Source organism: Dama dama, chromosome 23 (assembly GCF_033118175.1).
Source record: "Dama dama isolate Ldn47 chromosome 23, ASM3311817v1, whole genome shotgun sequence".
Taxonomy (NCBI): Eukaryota; Metazoa; Chordata; class Mammalia; order Artiodactyla; family Cervidae; genus Dama; species Dama dama.
In genome coordinates, this window is record NC_083703.1 from 4,499,246 (window position 1) to 4,522,427 (window position 23,182).

At 44.5% G+C, this 23,182-nt stretch overlaps 1 protein-coding gene across 1 annotated transcript in view; it reads right to left on the bottom strand.

Annotated features, from left to right (window-relative positions):
- Positions 1 to 3,420: 3,420 nt before the first annotated feature.
- Positions 3,421 to 23,182, bottom strand: part of PAK5 (p21 (RAC1) activated kinase 5) — a 395,377-nt gene continuing 375,615 nt past the window's right edge. Inside the window, exons 7-10 of the mRNA XM_061125932.1 lie at positions 22,300 to 22,426; positions 10,195 to 10,320; positions 8,075 to 8,209; positions 3,421 to 5,625 (exon numbers count right to left, since the gene is read on the bottom strand). Of these exons, the coding sequence (XP_060981915.1) occupies positions 5,470 to 5,625; positions 8,075 to 8,209; positions 10,195 to 10,320; positions 22,300 to 22,426 (544 nt within the window). The 3' untranslated portion in view covers positions 3,421 to 5,469. The remainder of the gene's footprint in view (positions 5,626 to 8,074; positions 8,210 to 10,194; positions 10,321 to 22,299; positions 22,427 to 23,182) is intronic.

Here is a 23,182-nt window from a genome sequence, read left to right on the forward strand (position 1 = left end):
GAGAATGTTCCTATACAGGGATTCTCTCCACTCCCATCCCAGAGAACTGCTCAGGAGGTCATCAGTTTGGGGGAGATAGTCGGGGTCCATGAACTTAGATGAGAAAGAAAATTGCACTTCCAGTTTTACTAGCCTTAAATGAAAGGTAGCATTTCCTTCAATTATGAACATAGGCACCAAATCACCATAATATAAGCATCACCCAAGTATGTGTCTTCAGCAGAAATCACCATGTTAGACTTATTGAAGATGGGTCCAAAAATCATTTATATTTCTTGTTTGAAATGATAGTAGTTATTAGATCCATCACAAATCTTGTTATTTAATGCATTATAACCATGACAACAAAAATATGTTTTGATAACTGTGCTTTAATTGATTTACTTTGTAAGTCTATGTATTTTATTCACTTTAAAACATTTCCTGAGGAGTCCTTAGGCTTCTGACAGCCAAGAGGGTCCAGAGTGCAAAATTAGGCTAAGAACTCCAGGGCTGATGGCTACTTAAGTTGTCATTTCAAAAACAGTGCCTGTAAGTATAAACTGAGTCACTTTGCTATATAGCAGAGATTGCCACAATGTTGCAAACCAACTATACTTCAGTAAAAATAAATACATAAATAAATAAGGTGGCAGAACCTGTCAGGTTGTCTGCTGGGGAAGGAGTCACAAAGGCTCGTGTGACAAATGAAATGACAATTATTGGCACTAGTCCTGTGTTTTGTAGACCCTGATCTGGGTGTTGGGTATGTGCAGTCTATTCAGGCTTCATGATTCATGTACTGTCACCAACCAAGCAACTGGGACTTGGTTGGGCTCCGTTAAGGTGACTGTACATGACCTCGCCATCCTTTCTACCTTTAATTTTTTTCAACAATGCTGTCAGTGATGATGGGGCATAAATATCAAAGCATTTGCCATGTAGGTAAAACTTTCAGGATAAGGAATCTCTTCGCTTTTAAAACCGTGTATTTTGATCCAGAAATCAGGAACCCTTCAACTTTCCCCAGTCCCCTTTTTGTCTTTCATCAGATCTATTTATGTAGATGTTGGCAGGGTTGCACCCACGTTCCCTTGGCCCTCCCTGGAACTTGTTTGCTGATAATTTCTGTACATGCCCACAGTTTTCTGTGCCTCCCTCCCTCCTTGTTAGAGGGAACAAGTTTTCTCCATATACAGGGCAAGATGGAAATTCTGGGGGATGATGCCCGAGAAGCAGCTCTCAAGCAGCGAGGGATAGGAGATGGTGGATAAATGCTCCAACTTCTTTGCCCCTACAAGGATGATCCTGGAGCATCTCTCCCAGAAGGTCTCTGGAAGGATAGAGCCCCAGGCACCCAGAGTGGTGAGCTATCCATTAGTACACACCTGTTTTTCAAACCTCTGTCCCCTCTTGTTCTCACCTCCACACTCCGCCATATCAAGTGAGCTTCCTGGGGTCATCCCTCAGGAAGTAGTTGTATGTGCATCTTTGTCTTGGATTCTCCTTCTGTCAGAATCCATGCTAAGGTCATCTATTCTCTTGATTCAGAGTACACACGTTTCAAGACTTCTGTTGACGGGTTTGCTGCACAATCTGGACGAGTGCTGTATCGTCTCCCTTTCACAGAACTGCTCCTGCTTGTACGTTTTGTACCTGCTTCAGAGCAAATCCATCTTCTCTCTGCCAGAAATCTCATTACCGTTTCTTTGATGACCTAGTGATAGTCATTGGATTGATTTGAGCAGAGTCTGAACTCACTGAGTTGATAACTTCATGGAATGATTTTATTTTTCCAGTAATTGCTGCTGAGTGTGTTCTTCCCAGTGGATAAAGGGAACACAACAATAACTCAGCCTGATTCTATCTGTCTAAGCCATTAAAAAAGACAATCTCATCTGAATTCAAAATAACACCTTTCCTTTGCTCAGGCTAAGCTTGCAGTGGAGAAAGAGACGGAAGTAGCAATGCATAGGTAGTGGCGGGGAACACGGTGCGCTTTCTTATTCTTTCTTTCTTCTGAGTCCCTCCCCCAAATCAAATCTCTTGCTAACTCGTGGCTCAAACTTATGGGGAGACATCAGGAGGGGAGCGTTCGGTAACACAGCTGGCTGCAGTCAGCTCCCTCGGAGATGCTGTTGGAGGAAGGTGAGATGCCTGAATCTCATTTGTGTCTGCCTGAAGACAGCCTCTGCTTTTGGAGTGGTCATGGTGTAGATGACATATGTGGTTTTAGAGTAATATTCAGCTCCTCCCCAGATCCTGCACACTGTAGGAAAGCAGCCACGGACGTCCCTGGTGGTCCAGTGGTTGAGAATCCAATTGCCAGCCCAGGGGACACAGGTTCGATCCCCAGGCCAGGATGATTCCACACGCCATGGGGCAACTAAGCCCGCGTGCCAGAGCTATTCAGGCCATGCTCCAGAGCCTGTGAGCTGCAACTACTCCTGCATGCTGCAACTGCTGAGGCCACCACAAGAAGAAGCCTGCGCCCTGCACCTAAAGAGTAGCCTGCTAGCCCCAACTAGAGGGAGCCCATGTGTGGCAACAAAGACAACACAGCCACAAACAAAACAGACAAATAAAGAATGGGGGGAAAAGGAAAAGCAGCCGTATTTCCCTTTGATCCCCGCACCGTGCATGCCTCCAATGCCCTCGCCAAGTTGGGCTCCACCCCATTTCTTAGTTAAGCGCTGGCCATGCGCCCTGCTCCCTCTCCACACGCCCTCGGAGCCAGAGGAAATGGGTGTCTTCCGTGCCTACCAAGGGCTTCAGGGACCTGCCTGGGGGAGGTTGCTTCCATCTTTCTCTTCCCAGGCACACAATATATACTATCCAGAGGTCTCATCCTGAGTCTCAGGCTACGTACATCCTGAGGGTTTTCACTTTCTTGAAATTTCCAGGTGAGAAATGAACTCTTTATGTATCAGCATTCCTCTCAACTTCATGGGACAAATGTTAACACCTCCCCTGTCACCAAGTGTAGGAGGGGGCCCGACACTCGCTTTCAGTCTCCCGGAGAGCATCTCTGACCCAGAACAACCTCCTGACTGTATCTTTTGTGGGTAAAAGCATTCAGGTCAGTCCAGCATCTTTGGAACAAGAGAGGTAGAGTAGGAATCTTTGGCCATGAATCTAGCTTTCCTTGAATTTGGCCTTCCAGAATTAAATTTATTTTCTTCATAGCAGTATCTGCAGTCTTATCTTACAATGTTTGTAACCTCTGGGGATAGGAATGTTTATCTGTGGTTCATGTCAATGTGATATTACATATAATTTTATAGCAACTCATTTCCATTCCCCAAGATCATAAAGACATCATTCTTGTCACTCAAGAAACATATTCAGGAAATCACTAGAGTTTCCAATGACACAGTGGAAAAAAAGGCAAACATTTATTTTTATTTGCAAGAGCAGTTTCTGCCAATAGTTAGTGCTCACAAAACCTTTTAAGCTACAGTAACTTTTGGTAAACTCAATGAAGACTTTAGAAAAGACCCAGTGATAAGAAAATTACAGAAAAATCTCCATTACACTGTTGAAAATGTTTGGAATCCAAAATCCACTATTTTCTGCAATGGTTTTTAATATTTGCTCTGGCTAAAAAAAGATTTTCTTTTTGTTTCCTTTCTACTTCTACATAGTCCTGGTTAACTGAATACAATCACTTCCATATCTGCCATTTTCTGGACTTAGATTATTTTCATTCTTACATCCTTATATTAATATTTTAATATTTTACATAAAACATTGAACGTGTTGTGTTTTATGAAAAAAATTGTAGATCCTACTTATGATGAGGCATTTCCAGTTTAGGGAAAAACTGAAAATCTAAACAGTAGAAAGTCATTTTATGCCTTTTTTTCCTTTTTAGCTATAATAAATAATTAGCAACCTATTAATTACAAACATTCTTAATTAGGCTTAGAGTAACCAGAGCATTTTCAGAATTTTAAATTCATGTTCGTTACAGTATGTGAAGTCATTAAGAAAAGCCTCTGGTTTTCCAGTTTGGTAACAAATGGCTTTTGTTTGATGCAGAATTAATAGAAACTAATGATGACTATGTAGCTTTTCCAGAGTTTTAAAGGCAAATCTATATTGGCCTACAGTTAACATGCAAATTCTTCCAACAAGCAACACAAAATGTATTGTAGTAGTCATTCATGTTTATCAACATTCAAGAAGATCTAGTCAGCAGCACAACTCTCCTATGTCAGAAACACATAACATGGTCACAACTGAATTCAGATCACACCTGGGAAAAACCCCCTTTCCCTAATGCATCCTTTGGGGTGCAGACTTCCAGTATGGTGCAGAAACAGAAGCAATGAATACCGTGGTGCGAAGGTAAGCACAGACAAGAGTTTGGTGTGCCAGCATACAGAGCTTTAAAAACAGCGACAAACAAAACCAAACACCTTGCCCTGTTCTCTCTCTTTTCCTTCTGTGAGACTAGAATTCTCAGTCTTCTAGAATCATTCAATTCAGGGAATGAAGTTCAAAGGACCCGAGCCCTGCGGCGCTGAATCAAGATGGCAAAGGGGCGGAACGTGGCGTTCAGCCCCTCCCACAGACACATCAAACCATCCTAGCACTGAAATTGCTCCTTGGGGGGGAAATTTGGCCACAAGGGTACGTCATACTCACTTAAGAGAAGGTACTAGGGGAAACATACTGCCTGCAAAAGATGGTTTACTACTACTAACAGGTTTGAAGGAAAATGTGATTTTTCAAAATATTTAGTTTTCTCCCAAGGAATCTTTTTGGCGGCATACCGTGGCTCAAATTTCACTGCATTATTTTTGGTTGGATAAATGAAATGTGCACCCACCCCCATCACCATCACTCTTAAGTCTTCTTCCAACACATAAGACACTTGTTAAGATAAGAAAGATATTCTACTAAAGCTGACGGTGATTGAGAGTCATTCAGTATTCAAAGTTCCTAAAGAGTTGTTGGTTCTCTGAAAGGGATAAAAAAGTAGGAAAGACTTTTTTCAAACTCTTGCTAGTAAACAGGTATTACTTCAACTGATACAATGGCTACGTGACATCAAAGTACTATAAATTATCAAAACTATTGTACAGAAAAATTACAAATTCATTGCAAAATACATTACACTGCTACCATTAAGAAAAAAGTGCTTTTTGTTTTCCTTTCTTTTTTTTTTTTTTTTTGCCAGAAAAGTATTCTTTCAATATAGAAAATCCTATGCATTACCCTGCATGTGGCTAGGATATACCATAAGAGAGTTTGTACTGAGTCCTCCTGATTTGCTGGATGAAAGGCTGAAAAATATAATAATGACTTATTAAAGCCATGTCCCAAATGACGGTGCCAGCTGTCAGTGGAGAGACGCCTGTTTCAGACACAAGAGGACGCGCTGGTCTGCCGAGCCCATCAGTCGGCTGGCCTGGGTCCCCGGGCTCCCTTGCGTTCTCCTGGCCTCGCAGCCTCGCCTCGCCTTCAGCTCCGCGACTCTTGCGCTCAGTGATGCCGGTACTGCCTCATGAGAGGAACGATGCAGGACGGCGGCCCCGCCAGCTTCAGGAACGGGTGTCTGAGGAGCTCCTGCGCCGTGGCCCTCTGAGAGGGCTCCCGCACCAGCATCAGGTCTAGGAACGCCCGCAGCACTGAGGAGACCTGCGGGGACACAAGACGGCCTCCTGAGGACTGCCGCCGAGACCCGACCCGGCCCCTAACGTGGCCTCGCGCAAACGCCCAGCAAAGGCTTCCTCCGACAACGCCAAGGTCCAGAAAGGCAGCTTGAAGAGAAAGAGGTTACGGGAGCAAAAGCAGGCATTGCCTTTCTTAACACATGCTGTTTTCCTTGTCTTTTTCAAACCTGAAATAATAGGAGCAAGTGAAGGTACAACAAAGATATGTTCTAAAGAAGAGACAACAGCAGCTTTATGAAGCACCCACTATGTTCAGATGCTGGTCACACACATTTGATGAACAGTGTTATAAACATGGAGTGAGTTTTATTTTTTTATTTTTCTAACCATGCAACCATCTAAGCTTTGTGCAATCCCTTTTTTTTAAAAAGAAGATTTTTTTTTTAATGTGGACCACTTTTCAAGTCTTTATTGAATTGGTTACAATATTGCTTCTGTTTTATGCTTTTTTATTTTTCTGGCCTCACGGCATGGAGGATCTTAGCTCCCAGATCAGGAATCAAACCCACAACCCCGGCATTGGAAGGGAAGTCTTAACCACTGGACTGCCAGGGAAGTTCCTGAATTCCTTTCTTGAAGAGAAACAAATTTCCCTAAGGAATCTGACAACAGATAGCATCTGTCCTTTAGTTTCTTTTTTTTTTTTTTTTATACTATCTTTTTTTTAAATTTAATTTTATTTTTTTTATTATTTATTTTTTTCAGTGGGTTTTGTCATACATTGATATGAATCAGCCATAGATTTACACGTATTCCCCATCCCGATCCCCCCTCCCACCTCCCTCTCCACCCGATTCCTCTGGGTCTTCCCAGTGCACCAGGCCCGAGCACTTGTCTCATGCATCCCACCTGGGCTGGTGATCTGTTTCTTTAGTTTCTTGTAATTTACTTTTTTGCAGTATAGCTTATGTACATTCAAGTACACAAAAAGCATATGTTTTACAGTAGTTCTTTAAAACACACACACACACACACACACATATATATGTATACACCTATATATTCCATACTCCTACCCAGGTTCCCTAGGTCAAGAAGATCCCCTGGAGGAGGGCATGGCAACCCACTCCAGTATTCTTGCCTGGGAAATCCCATGAACAGAGGAGCCTGCTGGGCTACAGTCCGTGGGGTTCCAAAGAGTCAGACACGACTGAGCACAGCCCATTATTTAAACTGTCTGGTGTCATAAAATTTTCAGGCTCTTGTTCAATTCAAGCAGCTTCCCCGCTTTGTTGCAGGTCCACCCAGCCTACATGAGTGATTCTCTGGGGCTCTTCCCTAATGTGTAGGGATGAGGGAAGAGGAGATGCCACCACAAACAATTCTCTCCCTCTTAGTATCTGGGGGGTAGTGGGGTGGTCGGTACTTTTAGTGCTAATCTGTGGAAACAGCTCTCTCAGCAAGCCCTGCCCCACTGGTGGCCGCACAGAGGTGGTTCCTCGACTTAGCATCATTTTTTCTGAGCTTGGCTCTACCTGATGATGCCTGGAAACCAGAAAAGACCCTTGCTGGTTCCCTCACCATGTTGCTCATTGCCTGGTACTATCTAGCCCCTGTCCACCCTCTGACATGCCTCATCCTTCACCTTGCTCACTTTGCTCTGGCTGAGGGTCTTCAAACTGCTCCTCCCTATACCTGGGATGTTTTTATCCCCGATCTTTGCATGACTTGCTCTTTTTTGCCAATCAGGCTCCAGTCCCTTGGAAGGACTTCCTTCAACCCTCAGCCAAAACTAACTCCCAACTCCTTTTCTGCCCCCCTCAGTCACATCACAGTGTTTTATTCATTTCCTGGCATGTACTACTCTCTAAAATTATTTTGATCATCCAATTGTGTTATCTGCTTCCCCAGCTAGAGTGCAACTCCTCAGAGAGTCAGGAAATGTGGGGCTTTGAGCTGGGATGTCCCGGTTACTAGAACACTCCCCAGCGTGTCTTAAATTCTCAGTGCAGAAATGCTGAGAGACGCGCCCACCCATAGGAGAGGAGTTCATGTACCCAGTTTCACAGAGGAGCTTCAGAGAGGGAGGGGCAGACTCACTGACCCAAGGGACTGAACGAGACGGGCAGAGACCTGAACTCAGTAACTAACTCTGTAGCGGACAGCTGGTAAGAAGCTACCGCTGCAGAGAGGGCACTCTGCTGCCCGGCGACGGCCGAAGGGTGAGTGGGGGCGGGAGGGAGGAGCAAGGGGAAGAGGGCACGTGTCCACTTGGAGCTGGTGCATGATGCTGGGCAGCAGAAGCTAACAGAGCACTTCAAAGTGACTAAAAAGCAAATTAAAAAGCAAAACAAGGTCCATGCCCAGAAACCAGGATCTACTCCCAGATGGGCTGTGCCAGGCTTTAACACTCCAGAGAGAGGGAAAAAATCAAAGAGCGACGTGGAGGTTCAGCAATGGATGCTGCTTCTCACCTTGTGTAGGTCCTTCACTCTTGGAGGTAAACTGTCCCGGATCCGCCGCATGGCCTGGAGGGGGGGCTCGTTGAAGTAGGGGGGCTCGCCATCAATCATCTCGATCACCATGATTCCAAGGGACCAGATGTCCACCTGTTAGGCACAGAGATTATCTCAGGCAAAGAGAACTTTCTGAAAGGCTGAGTATGGCCAGGGAACCCAGTAGATTCATACCCATTCACAAATTTATATGGTATTTGTAACGTCTCAAAATCTACAATTCAGATTTATAGGCTGAACGGTTGAGTGACCAAGTGTTTGCTACTGGTCTTCGCCTGCTTTTTAAAGGCAACTTCAGTGAAGATTCTGACAGTCAGGTACATGTGAATGTCTTACCACTCTGAAATTCAGAACCTTTAAAAAAATCCTGTTAACTTGGGTGGTTCACAGTCTATCAGGTCAGATGGAAAACCATTCAAAGTTTTATGTTACAAACAGAGAAGAAAATTACATTTAAACCATAAAAAAATAAGAAAAGTTTTTGGCATATTCATAACAAACTCCAAACAGCTACACTGCACAACACAATATATCCTGATTCTTTTATTAAGTTGATTTTTTAAGTTCTTTGCTGCCGTATTTAGGTTTTTCCCTTTGTGTTTTATCACTCTGAAGCAGTGTATACAAAACTGTATTCTGTAAAACCACTGTCAGGGACTGGAGGAAAGGAAAAAGAGAGATGGCAAGCAATCCTTCCCGGTTAAAGAATGGGAAGTCAGGGCAACGAGGTGCCAGAGCTGCTATAAATTCCCAGGCCCTGGCAGCTCCCTTGTCCCTCATTACACCTCTTATCAGTTAGCTGCATTCCTGCCCTTGCCCAGAAGTGACCTCCGCTGAGAGCTGATGCTCTGGGGACCACGGTGAGATAAGCAAGAGGCATACTTATCCGAGGGCAGCACAGCAGAAGGAGGGCCAGCCGCCAGTCCGGCCGCTGCCTCCGCTCACTGGTCCACGCCCCCTCCTCCGGCTGCCCGCCCAGGACTGCCCCCTGCAGCACGCGTGTGGACCCGCTGTGCGCCCAGGCGAACGCGCTGCTTGCCTCCCTGTGTGCGCGTCTCAGAGCTTTAGTGACACTGTTCCCTCCCCCGAAGGCCCTCCTCCACTTCTGCCCCTCGTTTTATGTATCCACACCTTGTCCCTTAATAGGTTAGCAGCAGGTATGGGAGCAACTTAAGTGTCCATCAGCAGATGAATGGCTAAAAAAAGACGTGGTATATATACAATGGAGTATTAGTCGTAAAAAGGAATGAAATGCTACTATCTGCAACAACACAGATGGACTTGGAAGGTATTGTAAGTGAAGAAAGTCAGACAAAGACAAATGCTGTATGACATCACTTATGCGTGAAGTCTAAAAAATGCAACAAACCAGTGAATAAAACAAAAAAGAACCAGACTTATAGAGAACAAACTTGTGGTTACAAGTGGGCAGAGGGAAGGAGGGAGGGGCAATAAGGGGACAGGAGAATTTAAAAAACAGAAGGTTACTATGGGATTATATGGAATCATATGTGTGAAATGCTTTGAAAATTGTAAATTGTAGAATTTAGAGAATTGTGTAATAAAAAAAGACAATTTTTTTAAATTTAAAAAAGTCAGTAACAACAAAAACAGATTGAGGGGTTATTTCCTTTCCAGAAGAAACAGAAATTGTGCTATATTTTAAAATACGTTGCAATATTCATATATGATTTTTTTCCTATGGGGAAACATTATTTCTCACCCGAATCTTCACCCCGATCTGTGGAGCTTTCTCTGACCCTGTATCCTGTGAACACACCTGCTCAGCTGTGGGTCTCTGGCCACTTTCCGGGTTGCGCTGGCCCTGGGGTCAGATGAGGGCTGGAGTGCCCCACATGGGCAGTCGGACCTATGCCCTGCCGGTCAATGCTGTCGTGACACCCCAAGGGTGGACAGACTCTCTGCTGCCACAACTTGCTCTGTGGAAAGCCTGGTGAATGGCGATCCCAAGTGGAGTTAAGTCATCAAGCTGGCTTTCTGGGGTCACTAATGAGCTCAGAACCCTTGCGTCTCAGCCAGGCCCTGCCTACTCCCCAGCAACCACATCGCCTCCTTACCTCTGTCCCATATGGCAGCCTGGAAATCACCTCGGGTGCCATCCAGTAGGGGGTACCAACCAGAGATTTCCTCTTCGGCACCTCTTTGGAAACTTGGGCACAGAAACCAAAGTCAGACAGCTTGATCTGAAAAGGAAAGGAATGCAACAAACTAACCATTTAAAAACACTGGCTTCAACATTTGGGGCAAGATGGAGGGACCTAGAGATTTTCATACTAATGAAGTCAGAAAGAGAGAGACAAGTACCATATGGTCTCACTTATCTGTGGAACCCAGAATAAATGATACACGTGAACTTGTCTCTGAAAAAGAAACAGACTCAGATGTAGAGAACAGAGTTGTGGCTGCCAGGCAGGGGGATGGGACCAGCAGAGGCAAAGGGCGTGTGTACGATGGACAAACAGCAAGGTCCTGCGGTAGAGCACAGGGGCCTGAACTCAGCATCGTGACAGTCCACAATGGAAGAGAATATGAAAAGGGACAGATACACACACACATACACATACACACACACACGTGCAACTGAGCCACTTTGCCTAATAACAGAAATTAAGGCAACATTGTAAGTCAACCATACTTCAATAAATCTTAAAAATATACTGGCGTCAAAATGTGGAAATATAACAAAAGTTTCAGCTTCAAAGCAAAATCCTCTTATCATTCACAGGCCTTGGATGTATCAGCGGAGGGGCTCTCAGACCCTTTCGTTGGAAAAGCACAACCCATTTTAATGAAAAAAAGCTCTCATGGCCCCACCAGGACTGACTTTCAAATGTTTAACTCCTGCTGCTGCTATCTTTTTATAAAATCATGAAATAATATAATACACCCAAAACAAGAAACTCATCAAAATTCAAGGCCAGCACTTCCATTTAATGTAAGAGATGATGCTTTAGTGCAAATAAACTGCAAAGCGAGTTTTGTACAAACTGCTACAGTTAGGTTTTTTCCCCACTGAACACGTTTGGATTTCTAAGTACCCTGAGATGATTCAAATAACCAACCTCATTTCTATATTTGAATTATTTCAAGACCCCACTGGTAAAGGATGCTGGAACACCACTGTAGGCACAGGCTCCCCTTTTGGTTTTCCTCCTCTCTCAGGATAACTCAAGTTGCCAATGGAAATATGGGCATAGAAACTTGGTGTTAACAATTAGTTACTAGGAGTTCAAGGTGTTTAACTTAATTACCCATTGTGCATGCATATATGTTGTTTATTTTAGAGGTCATCCAAAAGGAAAACACTGAGATTTCTTGCCCAGAGCTTTTAAGAATACTCTTAAGAATGCATTGCATCATTAGGAACCCCACCAGTTTATATATTCCAGGTGACCAGGATTCCGTTTATTTTTGGGATGCTTGATTCCTGCTCATGATGACCTGATCTGATTGGAGAGGATTGTCACTTAGGATTATTGGTGATAACGGAATGCATTAAAAAAATGCTTCAGGCATTGGTTGGCAATGGTCATTTGAAGTGAAAACTGCCATAAATCAAAGGTATGGTCTCTAAGGCACAAATTCTCCCTTGATTCTCTTACGTCTCTGAACTGTTTTCAGCCTTTTTTTTCTGGCTGTCTCTGCTGCCCACACCGTAATACTGGGGCTTCCTGGAGTTCAGGTCCCAGCCCCCACCTCTTCTCTTTTTATGTGCTCTTGCTAGATACTTTTTTCCTCTCCCAGGCTTAATGCAGATTTCTCTCCTTCATTCTAAACCTACACATCCATCCAGTATATGTTTCTACATGGAGTTAATTCTTGTGAAGGGTGTAAGGTCCACGTCTAGATTTATTTTTTGAGCATGTGGATATCCAGTTGTTCCAGCACCATTTGTTGAAAAGACAGTCTTTGCTCCACTGTGTTGTCTTCAGTCGTGTCTGACTCTTTGTGACCCTATGGACTGTGGCCCTGCCAGGCTCCTCTGTCCATGGGATTCTTCAGGAAAGAATACTGGAGTGGGTTGACATGCCCTTCCCCAGGGGATCTTCTCGACTCAGCGATCGCACCCACATCTCAGGCACCGCCTGCATTGCCACTCATGCCACCCAGGAAGCCCTGTGCCGCTTCACTCCCTTCTCAGAGGTCAGGTGACTCTGTTTATGTGGGTCTGCTCCTGGGCTGTTTATTCTGTTTTATTGGTCTGATGATGGACAGGGAAGCCTGACGTGCCACAGCCCATGGGGTTGCAAAGAGTTGGACATGACTGAGGAACTGAGCTGAACTGATAAATTTTAGAATCAATATGTCAATACCTACAAAACAACTCGCTGAGATTTTGACTGAAGATTATACTGAATTTATGGGTCAGGTTGGAAAGAACATCTTGACAGTACTGAGTCCTGTTCTGCCCGTAGTCCGAGTCCCCGGTCGGGAAAGAAGACTCCTCGAAACAATGCAACTCGCAATGGGGGAATTTATTACTGACTCGAGCCAGGGCCTCCCGCCCTCACCAAGGGTGTGAGGACGAAAAGGCCCCGAGCCCCAGTTTTCTTGGGTATTTATTAGGTCAAAAAAAAGCAGCAGGTAGTTGGCGCAAGCGGATTGGTTACACAGCGGGTAGTTGGCGCAAGCGGATTGGTTACACAGTTGCAAGGCAATTTTTGTTGGCCCAACGTGGGGCTTTCAGCTTTCCCGTGATAGGTTCCCTTTTTCTTGCTAGGCATATGTTGATTGGCTAGCTCCAGGAGGCCTGATAATTATGTTACCCCGGGAAACCAGGCCTACTCCTAATCTAGGCTGCCTGTAACGCCATGACAGCCTCACAAGTCCTTCCTCTCCTGCAACCTTATTATGATCACTTACTGTTCTAGTTTTTCTTGTTGATGCTTTCAGATTTTCTACATACATGATCATGTCATCTATGATCAAAGAGAGTTTTAATTTCTTCTTTTTCAATCTGTGTACCTTTTATCCCTTTTCTTATTTTATTGCATCAGCTAGTGCTTCCAGTATGCTGTTGAAAAAGAATAGTGAAAGGGGACATCTTTGCCTTTTTCCTAAACTTAGTGGGAAAGCATATTCAATACTTAAGCATACCTCAAGGCCCTGATCATGTCTCACTGTCTCTAGAATTTTTCTTAGGAGCCCTTATTGATTTACCTGATCTCCAAATTTGTAAGAATTTAGCACTCATTTAACTTTGAACTGTTTTCCAATGCTGGTTTTGTCACTCCAGCTAGGAATGACCTTGCTCAGGGGCAATAGAGCTGTCTTTTAATTGTGAAGCCATACTGTGTTAAGATCTGGGAAAGCAGTAGGTACTCAAAAAATGCATGCTATTAGGTTGACTTTATTTGATATTGACATATATATGGGTTTTTATATACAGAATACGGCTTCCCCAATGGCTGAGTGGGTAAAGAATCTGCCTGCAATGCAGGAGAGAGACACAGGAGACATGGGTTTGATCCCTGGGCTGGGAGGATCCCCTGGAGGAGGAAATGGCAACCCACTTCAGTATTCTTGTCTGAAAAGTCCTATGGACAGCAGAGCCTGGAGGGCTAAAAAGAGTTGGACACGATTGTGCACATACAATATACACACATACATGAGACAGGAGATCACACAGCAGAGATAACACTGTTTTTCCTTCTAAAATCGACACTGACTTACCAAAGACTTCTAGAATCAAAGTTGTAACACAGATGAAATGGAAGTAATGTTTTGGAAACTATTAGTGTTTTTTTTTTTTTCCATTTTCTTATTCATGATCTTCTCACCAATCAGGCCAAGACTTGTGGGGTGTGGTTTGGGGTGGGACTCCATCAAATTGGATTGCTCCAGACAGAATGTTAGAGAAAGCTGGTTTAACAGAGAGATGATTTTTCTCCATCGCTTTGGCATATTAAGAATCATACCCAGATGCTTCAGATCATATAATTTCCATGTGGTATAAAGAAGAGTGCCATGGGAATTCCCTCACAGTCCAGTGGTTAGGACTTGGCACTCTCATCACTCCAGGGTTCAACCCCTCCTCAGGGAACTAAGATCCTGCAAGCCACATGGTGTGGCAAAAACAAAAAGAGTGGCCTGTGGCCATGGTAGCCGGCCCATAATTCTTGTTGACCTATTGTAAATGGTATCTACAGTTCTGAGAATGAAAGCCCTTATAGCCCATCACTTTTAGCCTAGGATTATTTGCAGAAGAGGACAAAGAACAGTGACTTATATCAGGCCCCAATTCTTTGTTATACCTCACTTCTAACCACTCCAAGCTTTAAAAATATCTGAGTAGCACACATCCCCACACAAACAAGGGAGAGAAGGCATGTGTATCTATGTTCAGAGGTAATATTAAACATATTCAATAACCAGATTCATCTAGACCATTCAGAATCTAAACATTAAGCTGAGCACATTTCTGCAGTTATCTTGAGGGCATTACCATCTTTAATGAGGCAAAAGGAGTCCTGGTACCGTTGAGCTCAAGGGGATAATACTCCAGTGAATGGAAACAATGGCTATTAACCAACAAGCATGAGAAAACTGCAACATTTTAACAATGGGTATAGATAAGGGGTTTCCCTGGTACTCAGCTGGTAAAGAATCTACCTGCAATGCAGGAGACCCTGGTTTGATTCCTGGGTCAGGAAGATCCCCTGAAGAAGGGAGAGGTTACTCACTCCAGTATTCTTGGGCTTCCCCTGTGGCTCAGATGGTAAAGAATTTACCTGCAGTGTGGGAGACCTGGGTTCAATCCCTGGGTTGGGAAGATCCCCTGGAGGAGGGCATGGCAACCCACTCCAGTGTTCTTGCCTGGAGAATCCCCAAGGACAGAGGAACCTGGTGGGCTACAGGTCATGGAGTCACAAAGAGTCAGAAACAACTGAGCACCTGAGCATGTGTGCGTAGATACGGTGGTGAAACTCCATGCACACCAGCCTCGGGTGCACCCAACATGGCCTTGATGGAGAGATGGCATGGCAGAGTGAGCAGAAATGAACTTGAGGCAATGCTATTGGCTTCCATCATGGCCTTTGTGTGGTGTGCAGGGGTCCAGAAGCTTCTCTCCTGCAGATCTTAGTGAAGGAACGGGGAAGTGCCCAGCACAAGCCTATGTTGACAGGAGAGCCAGTCCCAAGGATAACTTTCAAGACTTGAGGGAAGAGGGACTTCCCTGGTGATCCAGTGGCTAAGACCACACGCTCTCAATGGAGGGCACCTGGATTCCACCCCTGGTCAGGGGATGGGACCATACCATCAGGGACCCCACACACCACAACTGAAAATCATCCCATGTGCTACAACTTTTAGGATACCTCAGGCTGCAGTGAAGACAGAAGATCCCAAGTGCTACAACTAAGACCCAGACAAACAAACACACATTAAAAGAAGACTTGAGGAAAGAGGCTGGAGTAAAATATTGCAGAGAAGCCTTCCTGGAAAGTCCAGCAGCTGATGGGACAAGTTAATGCTCACTGGTCACTGGCCCAGATAGCAGAAGAGGCTGTTATGATAAGGGAGGACCATCAAGACACAAGAAGATGGATTGTGCCTCCTTCACCCCGAAGTCCCATAACCCCCATTTGTCTCCATTCTGAGGAGGATGGGGTGGAAGGTGGAAAGAAGGAATGCTGCTGCTGCTGCTAAGTCACTTCAGTCGTGTCCGACTCTATGTGACCCTATAGATGGCAGCCCACCAGGCTCCACTGTCCCTGGGATTGTCCAGGCAAGAACAATGGAGTGGGTTGCCATTTCCTTCTCCAATGCATGAAAGGAAAAGTGAAAGTGAAGTCGCTCAGTCGTGTGCGACTCTTCGCGACCCCATGGACTGCAGCCCACCAGACTCCTCTGTCTATGGGATTTTCCAGGCAAGAGTACTGGAGTGAGGGTGCCATTGCCTTCTCCAGAAAGAAGGAATAGGTGGTAGCCAAATCTGAAAGACAGGTTTTGAAGGAATCAGTTTAACCTTACTGCGGTTGAACTTGATAGACAATATTTAAATTGTATAAGCAGACTAAATTTAATAGACTGAATTAAAATAGAATTTAAAAATGTTCTAGCCACTGGGGCTTTATGAAGAAGTCACGATTAATTTTAAGAAAGAGAGAAACTATATAATTGTGTGTGTGTGTGTGTGTGTGTGTGTGTGTGTGTAGTTATTTCCAAAACTCAAGCATGAGTAAACTTGCAACTCTATTACACAGATAGGAGAGCAGGGACAATTTTGCCAATATATTTTGTTTGCCTGTAAATTTAAGAAACCTGAATGATTAAGGAGGTGAACGTTTCAACATTTTGGTATTGGCAGTTTTAATTTCAGTATCTCTAGTGTGGTTTTCTTTTCACAGACATTAAAATAAGATACCAAACCTGAGAGACTAATAATTATCTCCCTGACAAAATGTAAGATCAGACGTTGAAACTCAACACTTGGAGGCCAGTTCCATTCTTCTGTTGTAGGAGTATAAGTGCTTTTGCATGATTTTTTTTTTTTACTCATCCAAGTACATAAAAGAGACAATTTTCTGAAAGGACATAATTGCACACAACATTCATCCAAGTAAATCTGCAAGTAGATGATCAAAATTCAAGTAATGAGTATAATAAAGCACAGTAGGCAGTTCTTAAAAGCAAATCACAGAGACTCTAGGCTAAGCCTTAGTTTAGACAGGATTGCACACTGTAGGTACTTAGGAAACCACATTTATCTCACGAGGAGAACTGAAGTGAGCACATTGCCTGCCCCTGAACAGGAGATGTAGCTGGTTCCACAGAGGCCAGACAAGGAACTGGAGCTTAGAACTCAGACAAAGCTGCTACTTAAACCTGAGCTCTTATCCATATCAAGTGCATCCCGGCTAGGAGTCAGAAAGTGTTGGTTGCTCGGTCATGTCTGACTCTTTGGGACCCCATGGACTCTAACCTGCCAGGCTCTTCTGTCCATGGGATTCTCCAGGCAAGAATACTGGAGTAGGTAGCCATTCCCTTCTCCAGGGGATCTTCCTGACCCAGGGATCAAACCCAGATCTCCTATAATGCAGGCAGATTCTTTATTGTCTGAGACATCAGTCAGGGCCCCACAAAAACTTGCAAGAGGGGGAGAAAAGAGACTCTACTCACAAGATAAGTTTAAAACAGAATGTAAAACCCTTGTTTTGTGAATTGTATGGGCTCTAAAGAACTGCTGCATCTGCTCCAGGTTTTTGCTAAGGCAGAAAGATGGAGCTTTTGTGCCTTTCTTCCTAGGTGCTTCCTACAAGGCAATGGTACTCATATCAGCTGGAGATTTCTCAGAGATGCACCCAGGCTGACTGAATCAGAATATCTGAGACAAGGGCCCAGGAATTTTTTTGCCAAAGTGTCCAGGGGTTTTAATGGTTACTGAAGTCTGAGAACCTATGTTTTTAAAAGAGCAATGGCCCACAAACAAAGGAACTGAGGGAAGTAATAGAAGGGGCCAGACTGATGATGGCCAGCTGAAGGCCCGCTTTCTCAGCAGCCAAAGCCTAGAGGACAGGGAAGGCACCGCAGCAGCGGAGCTGCAAGGGCCTGGACGCCCCAGGCAGCCCTTCTGCCTCCCGATGGAGCTCAGAGCGTGGTAGTAACTTGCCCAAACTGCACAACAGTATTAGAGAAAACTCAACCCTGGGGTCTCCTGACTTTTCATGCTGTACTCCCTGCATTAGAAAATGGGAGCATTTGGGTCTATCTCAGAGACTATTGGGAAGGAATGAATGTAAGCAAGCTATTTAACATGCCTGAGTCTCTATTTAAGAAGAGCTTTTGGGAGATCATATTCAGGTCTTCTTCTAACAGTAAAATTCCAACAATTTGAGGATCCAGGAAAATAATATCAAAGAATTCAGTGAGCTGGTGGAGACACTGGAAAATGAGGAGCATACACCCTTGGTGAAGAGACGCTGACATCCAGCTGACTGTCAGGGGCCCCACAGAGGACTTGTGGAACATTCACAGGGTCTGGTTGCCAGTCTAGGCCCCCGTACTTATCCTTTAACCCTCACTTCAAATCTTACAGGATAAAGGGAACAAACATATTTGCTATTTTTGGCATTATGTTAGCTTGGGCCGCTCCTCCCCCAGAAGCAAATGCTGAGATAAGGATTCAGTGTAAGTCATGTATTGGGGAGACCCAGGAATCACTAGCAGTGAAATGGAGAAGTAGAACAGGGAAGGAAAGGTAGACATTCAAGGACTAATCAGCAAGCAAGCAAGTTCCACCTTGGGAACGAGAGCTCAGTCCTGCTGGGGATGTCTGAGAGATTGCATACAGTCTGTCCTCAGTACTATTCCATCCAGGGCGAGACAGCTAAGGTATTTCTACATCGATTCCCATCACTTTCTCAGGGCTGCCTCTGGGGAGTGTGGAGGTTAATTTCTTTGGAATTTCTAGCCTGCTTTGTACTAGAAGAGCAGACTACAGTGTCCAGAGAAAGTCTCTAAGTGAAGAGATGCGAGTGGTGGCATTTGAAGGTGGAGTTAGTGAGGGCCGACGTGACATCACGTGAGTGGGGCACCAGAGACATTTGCATCATGATGCTATTCACCCCCATCATACCACCTCCGTGCTTGCCGTGTGTGAAGTCAGGACAGTGTTTTTAAGTGAGAGAGGAATCTGAAACTTCATGTGAAATTTCCTAATTCTTAAAGCGTGGCAGCCAATTTATAGTAAAAAGACTACAAATATCACTTGTAAATGTCTCTTTTTAATAGATGCATTCATTGGGCTTAGGAAGATATGGGTTTGATTTCCATTTCAGCCAATGAATTTGATAAAAGTTAGTCACTCACTGTCTAGTGGCCCCTAAGTATCATCTCTTAAATGCAAACCCCAGGCCAAGGGAAAATCATGGATGAATTTATTCAACTTTTAACTGCAAGGGTTGGGGGCGGGGATTGCCTTCATTTTGGGCATCTACCTTGTACCTGGTTTACCTCTTATGGCTTTATACTAATTACTTTATGTAATTCTTACAACCACTCTATAATATGTTATTTATTTTCCTTTTCAAACCTCAAACATCACTCCTTAAACACCCCTAGATATTATTTCTATCATGGACAAATAGTGAACAATTTATTTTGAGTTGATAACAAATAATTTCCCTTGGAGTCTCTGAGGACGCCAGAAAGGATTTATCCTCTTAAATGTGAGCAATTCACTGTTTCTTACTTTCTTTATTGGTGGGTAACTGCTTTATAATATTGTGCTGGATTCTGCCGTGCCTCGATATGAATCAGCCACAGGATACGCACGGCCCCTCCCTTCCGCATCCCCCACCCGTCTCTGTCCCAGCCACCCTCGTGTTGTCTCAGAGCACTGGGTTCGGCTCCCTGTGTCACACGGCAAACTCCCACTTGCTTCTATTTGCTATATGGTCATGTATATGTTTCTGTGCTCTCCTCTCAATTTGTCCCACATTTTGAAATACATATATAGGTTCATAGGAGGTTGCAAAGAAAGGTGCACCCAGTTCTCCCTATATATTAGCATCTTATACACTATGGAAAAATATCAACACCAAGAAATTGATGGACAGTCCATAGAGCTTGCTCAGATTTCATTAGTTATATATAAACTCATTTGTGTATGTTGTGTGTGTGAGTGTCTGTGTGTGTACTCTGCAATTTTATCACATTGTAGACTTGCATAACTACTAACACATTGATAACCAATGGTAACATCACTATAAAATGATGATGCTACCCCTTTATAGCACACACTCCTCATCTGTAACTCTGGCAACCACTAATTTGCTGTACATCTCTATATTTACAAATGTTATATACATGTTATATAAAAGTTATATTCACAAATGTTACATAAATGGAATTATGCATTGTGTATCCTTTTGAGTTTCACTTTGTTTCACTCAGTATGGGCTTTCTCTTCCGGGACTGCACTCAGTCCTGCCGGCCACAGGCCCCGCCCCCTGGTGTGTCTCCGTTGTCACCACCCCCCTGCAGAGTGGCCTTCTCTGACAGTCTCTGCAGACTCTCTGCTGTCCACCCTCCTTACTCGGCTTAACTCAAGGACTCATAGAAAACTTAGAATGTATCACCTTGCCTGTCTGGTGGTGATTTTGTTTGTATGTTTATGTATCTGTTTATGATCACACCCTGATATCAGGGTTTCCCTGGTAGCTCAGTTGGAAAAGAATCTGCCTGCAATGCAAGAGACCCTGGTTCAATTCCTGGATTGGGAAGATCCCCTGGAGAAGGGATAGGCTACCCACTCCGGTCTTCTTGGGCTTCCCTGGTGGCTCAGCTGGTAAAGAATCCGCCTGCAGTGCAGAAGACCTGGGTTCAATCCCTGGGTTGGGAAGATCCCCTGGAGAAGGGAAAGGCTATCCACTCCAGTATTCTGGCCTGGAGAATTCCATGGACTCTATAGTCCATGGGGTCACAAAGAGTCGGACACGATTGAATGACTTTCAGTTTATGATCACACCCCTACGCTTAGAATAAACTGAATGAAATTAGTGATTTTGCTTTACTCATTCTTAGGACCTTGCACAGAGTTGGACGTGACTGAAGCAATTTAACATGCATGCATGCATATATAAAATACATATATATACATGGAAATATGGAAAATGGGATTATGGGTGATATTTATTTTATCCTTTATACGTTTCTGAATTTGCTGGATTTTCTGCAATAAAATCAACAATTTTTTTTTTTTTTTTTTTAAACAAAGGAAAGCCAAAGTGCTTGGGAAGCTTCTGGCTATCCTCTGATCATTCCTGGGCAAATTCTGATGTGACATGAATGTTTTCCATGTAAGTGAGGATGCTGGGTGGTGCATTAAAAGACAGGTGCATTAAAGGGACACTGACTCCATTCAACCAGCGGCTGTTACATCTGGGGGGAGTTCAGGGAGATTGTTGTTGTTTAGTTGCTAAGTCATGTCCAAGTCTTTTTGTGACTCTGTGGAAAGGGCCTAAACAGCAAAACTTCAAAACTCTCCTAACTAAGCCTTCCTGAGAACATCAACTCATTCCTTCCATGGCTGTTGTTCTATGTTGTTTTGTACCCTGGTGCGGCTGATAAGTCTCAAGTGAATTCTCTGGGTAGGTTGCAGTGATGGGAAATGCAGAAATCTGAGCCTAGAGATACACCAGTGTGGTGGATATCTTCCATTCATCCTTCCAGATCTAGGTCCTCCCTTCTCTGAGCCCTGGGAAATCAACTTGTGTTGACCCACTGATGGCTTCCAGCTGGACTCAGTCAATGCAGGGCTCCAGTGGGAGCCTGGAAGGAAGGAGCGGAGTGAGGCTGGGTTATTTTTGGCCCAGCTCTCAACCTGCAGGTTCACTGTGGGTCTGGCTTCCAGTGAAGCTCAGAGCTCCTGCCAGCCAGCCCTCTCTGTGACAATCTCTACTTCCAGATTCCAGTCACGAGTTCTGCACCTTACCTCTTCAGGCATGGGGTAGCAAGACCAGTGTTCCAGCCTAGAGAACTGCCCTGGTCCTCATGACACTTCCTCTTGACCAATCTACATCCGCCAATACCTTTATTAAACTCTCCCAAAGGGCTTCCCAGGTGGCACTAGTGGTAAAGAACCCACCTGCCCATGCAGGAGACATAAGAGACACAGGTTCGAATCCTGGGTCAGGGAGATCCCCTGGAGGAGGGCACGGCTACCCACTCCAGTTTTCTTGCCTGCAGAATCTCATGGATGGAGGAGCCTGGCAAGCTATAGTCCATAGTGTCGCCAAGAGTCAAACATGACTGAAGTGACTTAGCACACACACACATACACCTAAAGTACTGGAATTTGTCATCTGCAGGGACTCTTAGTGATACCTCAGACATGAATAGGGTGGGCACAGTCCTAGAAAAGTCATTTTTCCCCACCAACAAAAATAAGCATGTGGCAGGAAAATAAAAGACCTTTCCATATTACTTCCCATGCTTATTGTTAAAGTGGAAAATTATCCTTCAAATTCAGTTCACAGATACTTCTAACAGGATGACACAGAGGATGGTGATTTCCTTTCTATAAGCCTTCTGGGAAGTGTCATAGGTGACTTATGACACTTTCTCAGAATTATGAGAAAGTGCTCTTGGGAAGATAATACCCATGACAGATGAAGTGACAAAGTAAACTGGGGAGGGACCAGACATGAAAACCTTACCCGACCATCGCTTGTCAGCAGGATGGAGTCACTCTTTATGTCCCTGTGGATCACTCCTTGGTTGTGAAGGTAGGAGAGAGCTCTCAGAACTGACAGACAGACAGTGGCTATCTGCTCTTCATTCATTCTAGAAAGGAAATCACATTGAAGGAGCTAGGTCAGGTTTAAGACCATCTTTGAAATGATCAAGAGAGGTAGCTCCCTTGGGTTTTAGTGAACCAGTCCATGCTCCCCAGGCCATGTCTGGAAAACCTACAGGGAAGGAAAAGGAAGTCTTTGGGACCTGATTCCCAGAACCTAAGGCTTAACCCTAATGATGACAGGGGCCACGTATAAACTGAAGGAAAGAGACCCCAGTGGCTGGTCTTTGGGTCATTAGAGCAAATGCACTTCCTTGGACTCCTACAGGCAATTCTCCAGGTCCTGACAAACCACCAGGGCCCTGCAGAGTGGGTACACTGAATGGACCCATAGTTCCAGGAACGGCTCCTAGGTGACCATGAGGAAGTCCTTTAACTTCCTTGGGTTCTCTTTTTCCTCATCTTGGACATGGGCACGACCATGGTTCTCTTCCTGGGCTTCCCTAGTGGCTCAGCTGGTAGAGGATCCGCCTGCAATGTCGGAGACCTGGGTTCGATCCCTGGGTTGGGAAGATCCCTTGGAGAAGGGCATGGAAACCCACTCCAGTATTCTGGCCTGGAGAATTCCATGGACAGAGGAGCCTGGTGACTATAGTCCATAGGGCTGCAGAGTCCTACATGATGGAGTGGCTGAGCACACATATGCATACACACACACACACATGCACGCACACACACCATCTACCTGTATCTATATCCATACAGGGTTGCTGTGACCTCAGGCTGTACTGATAGGAATCTGC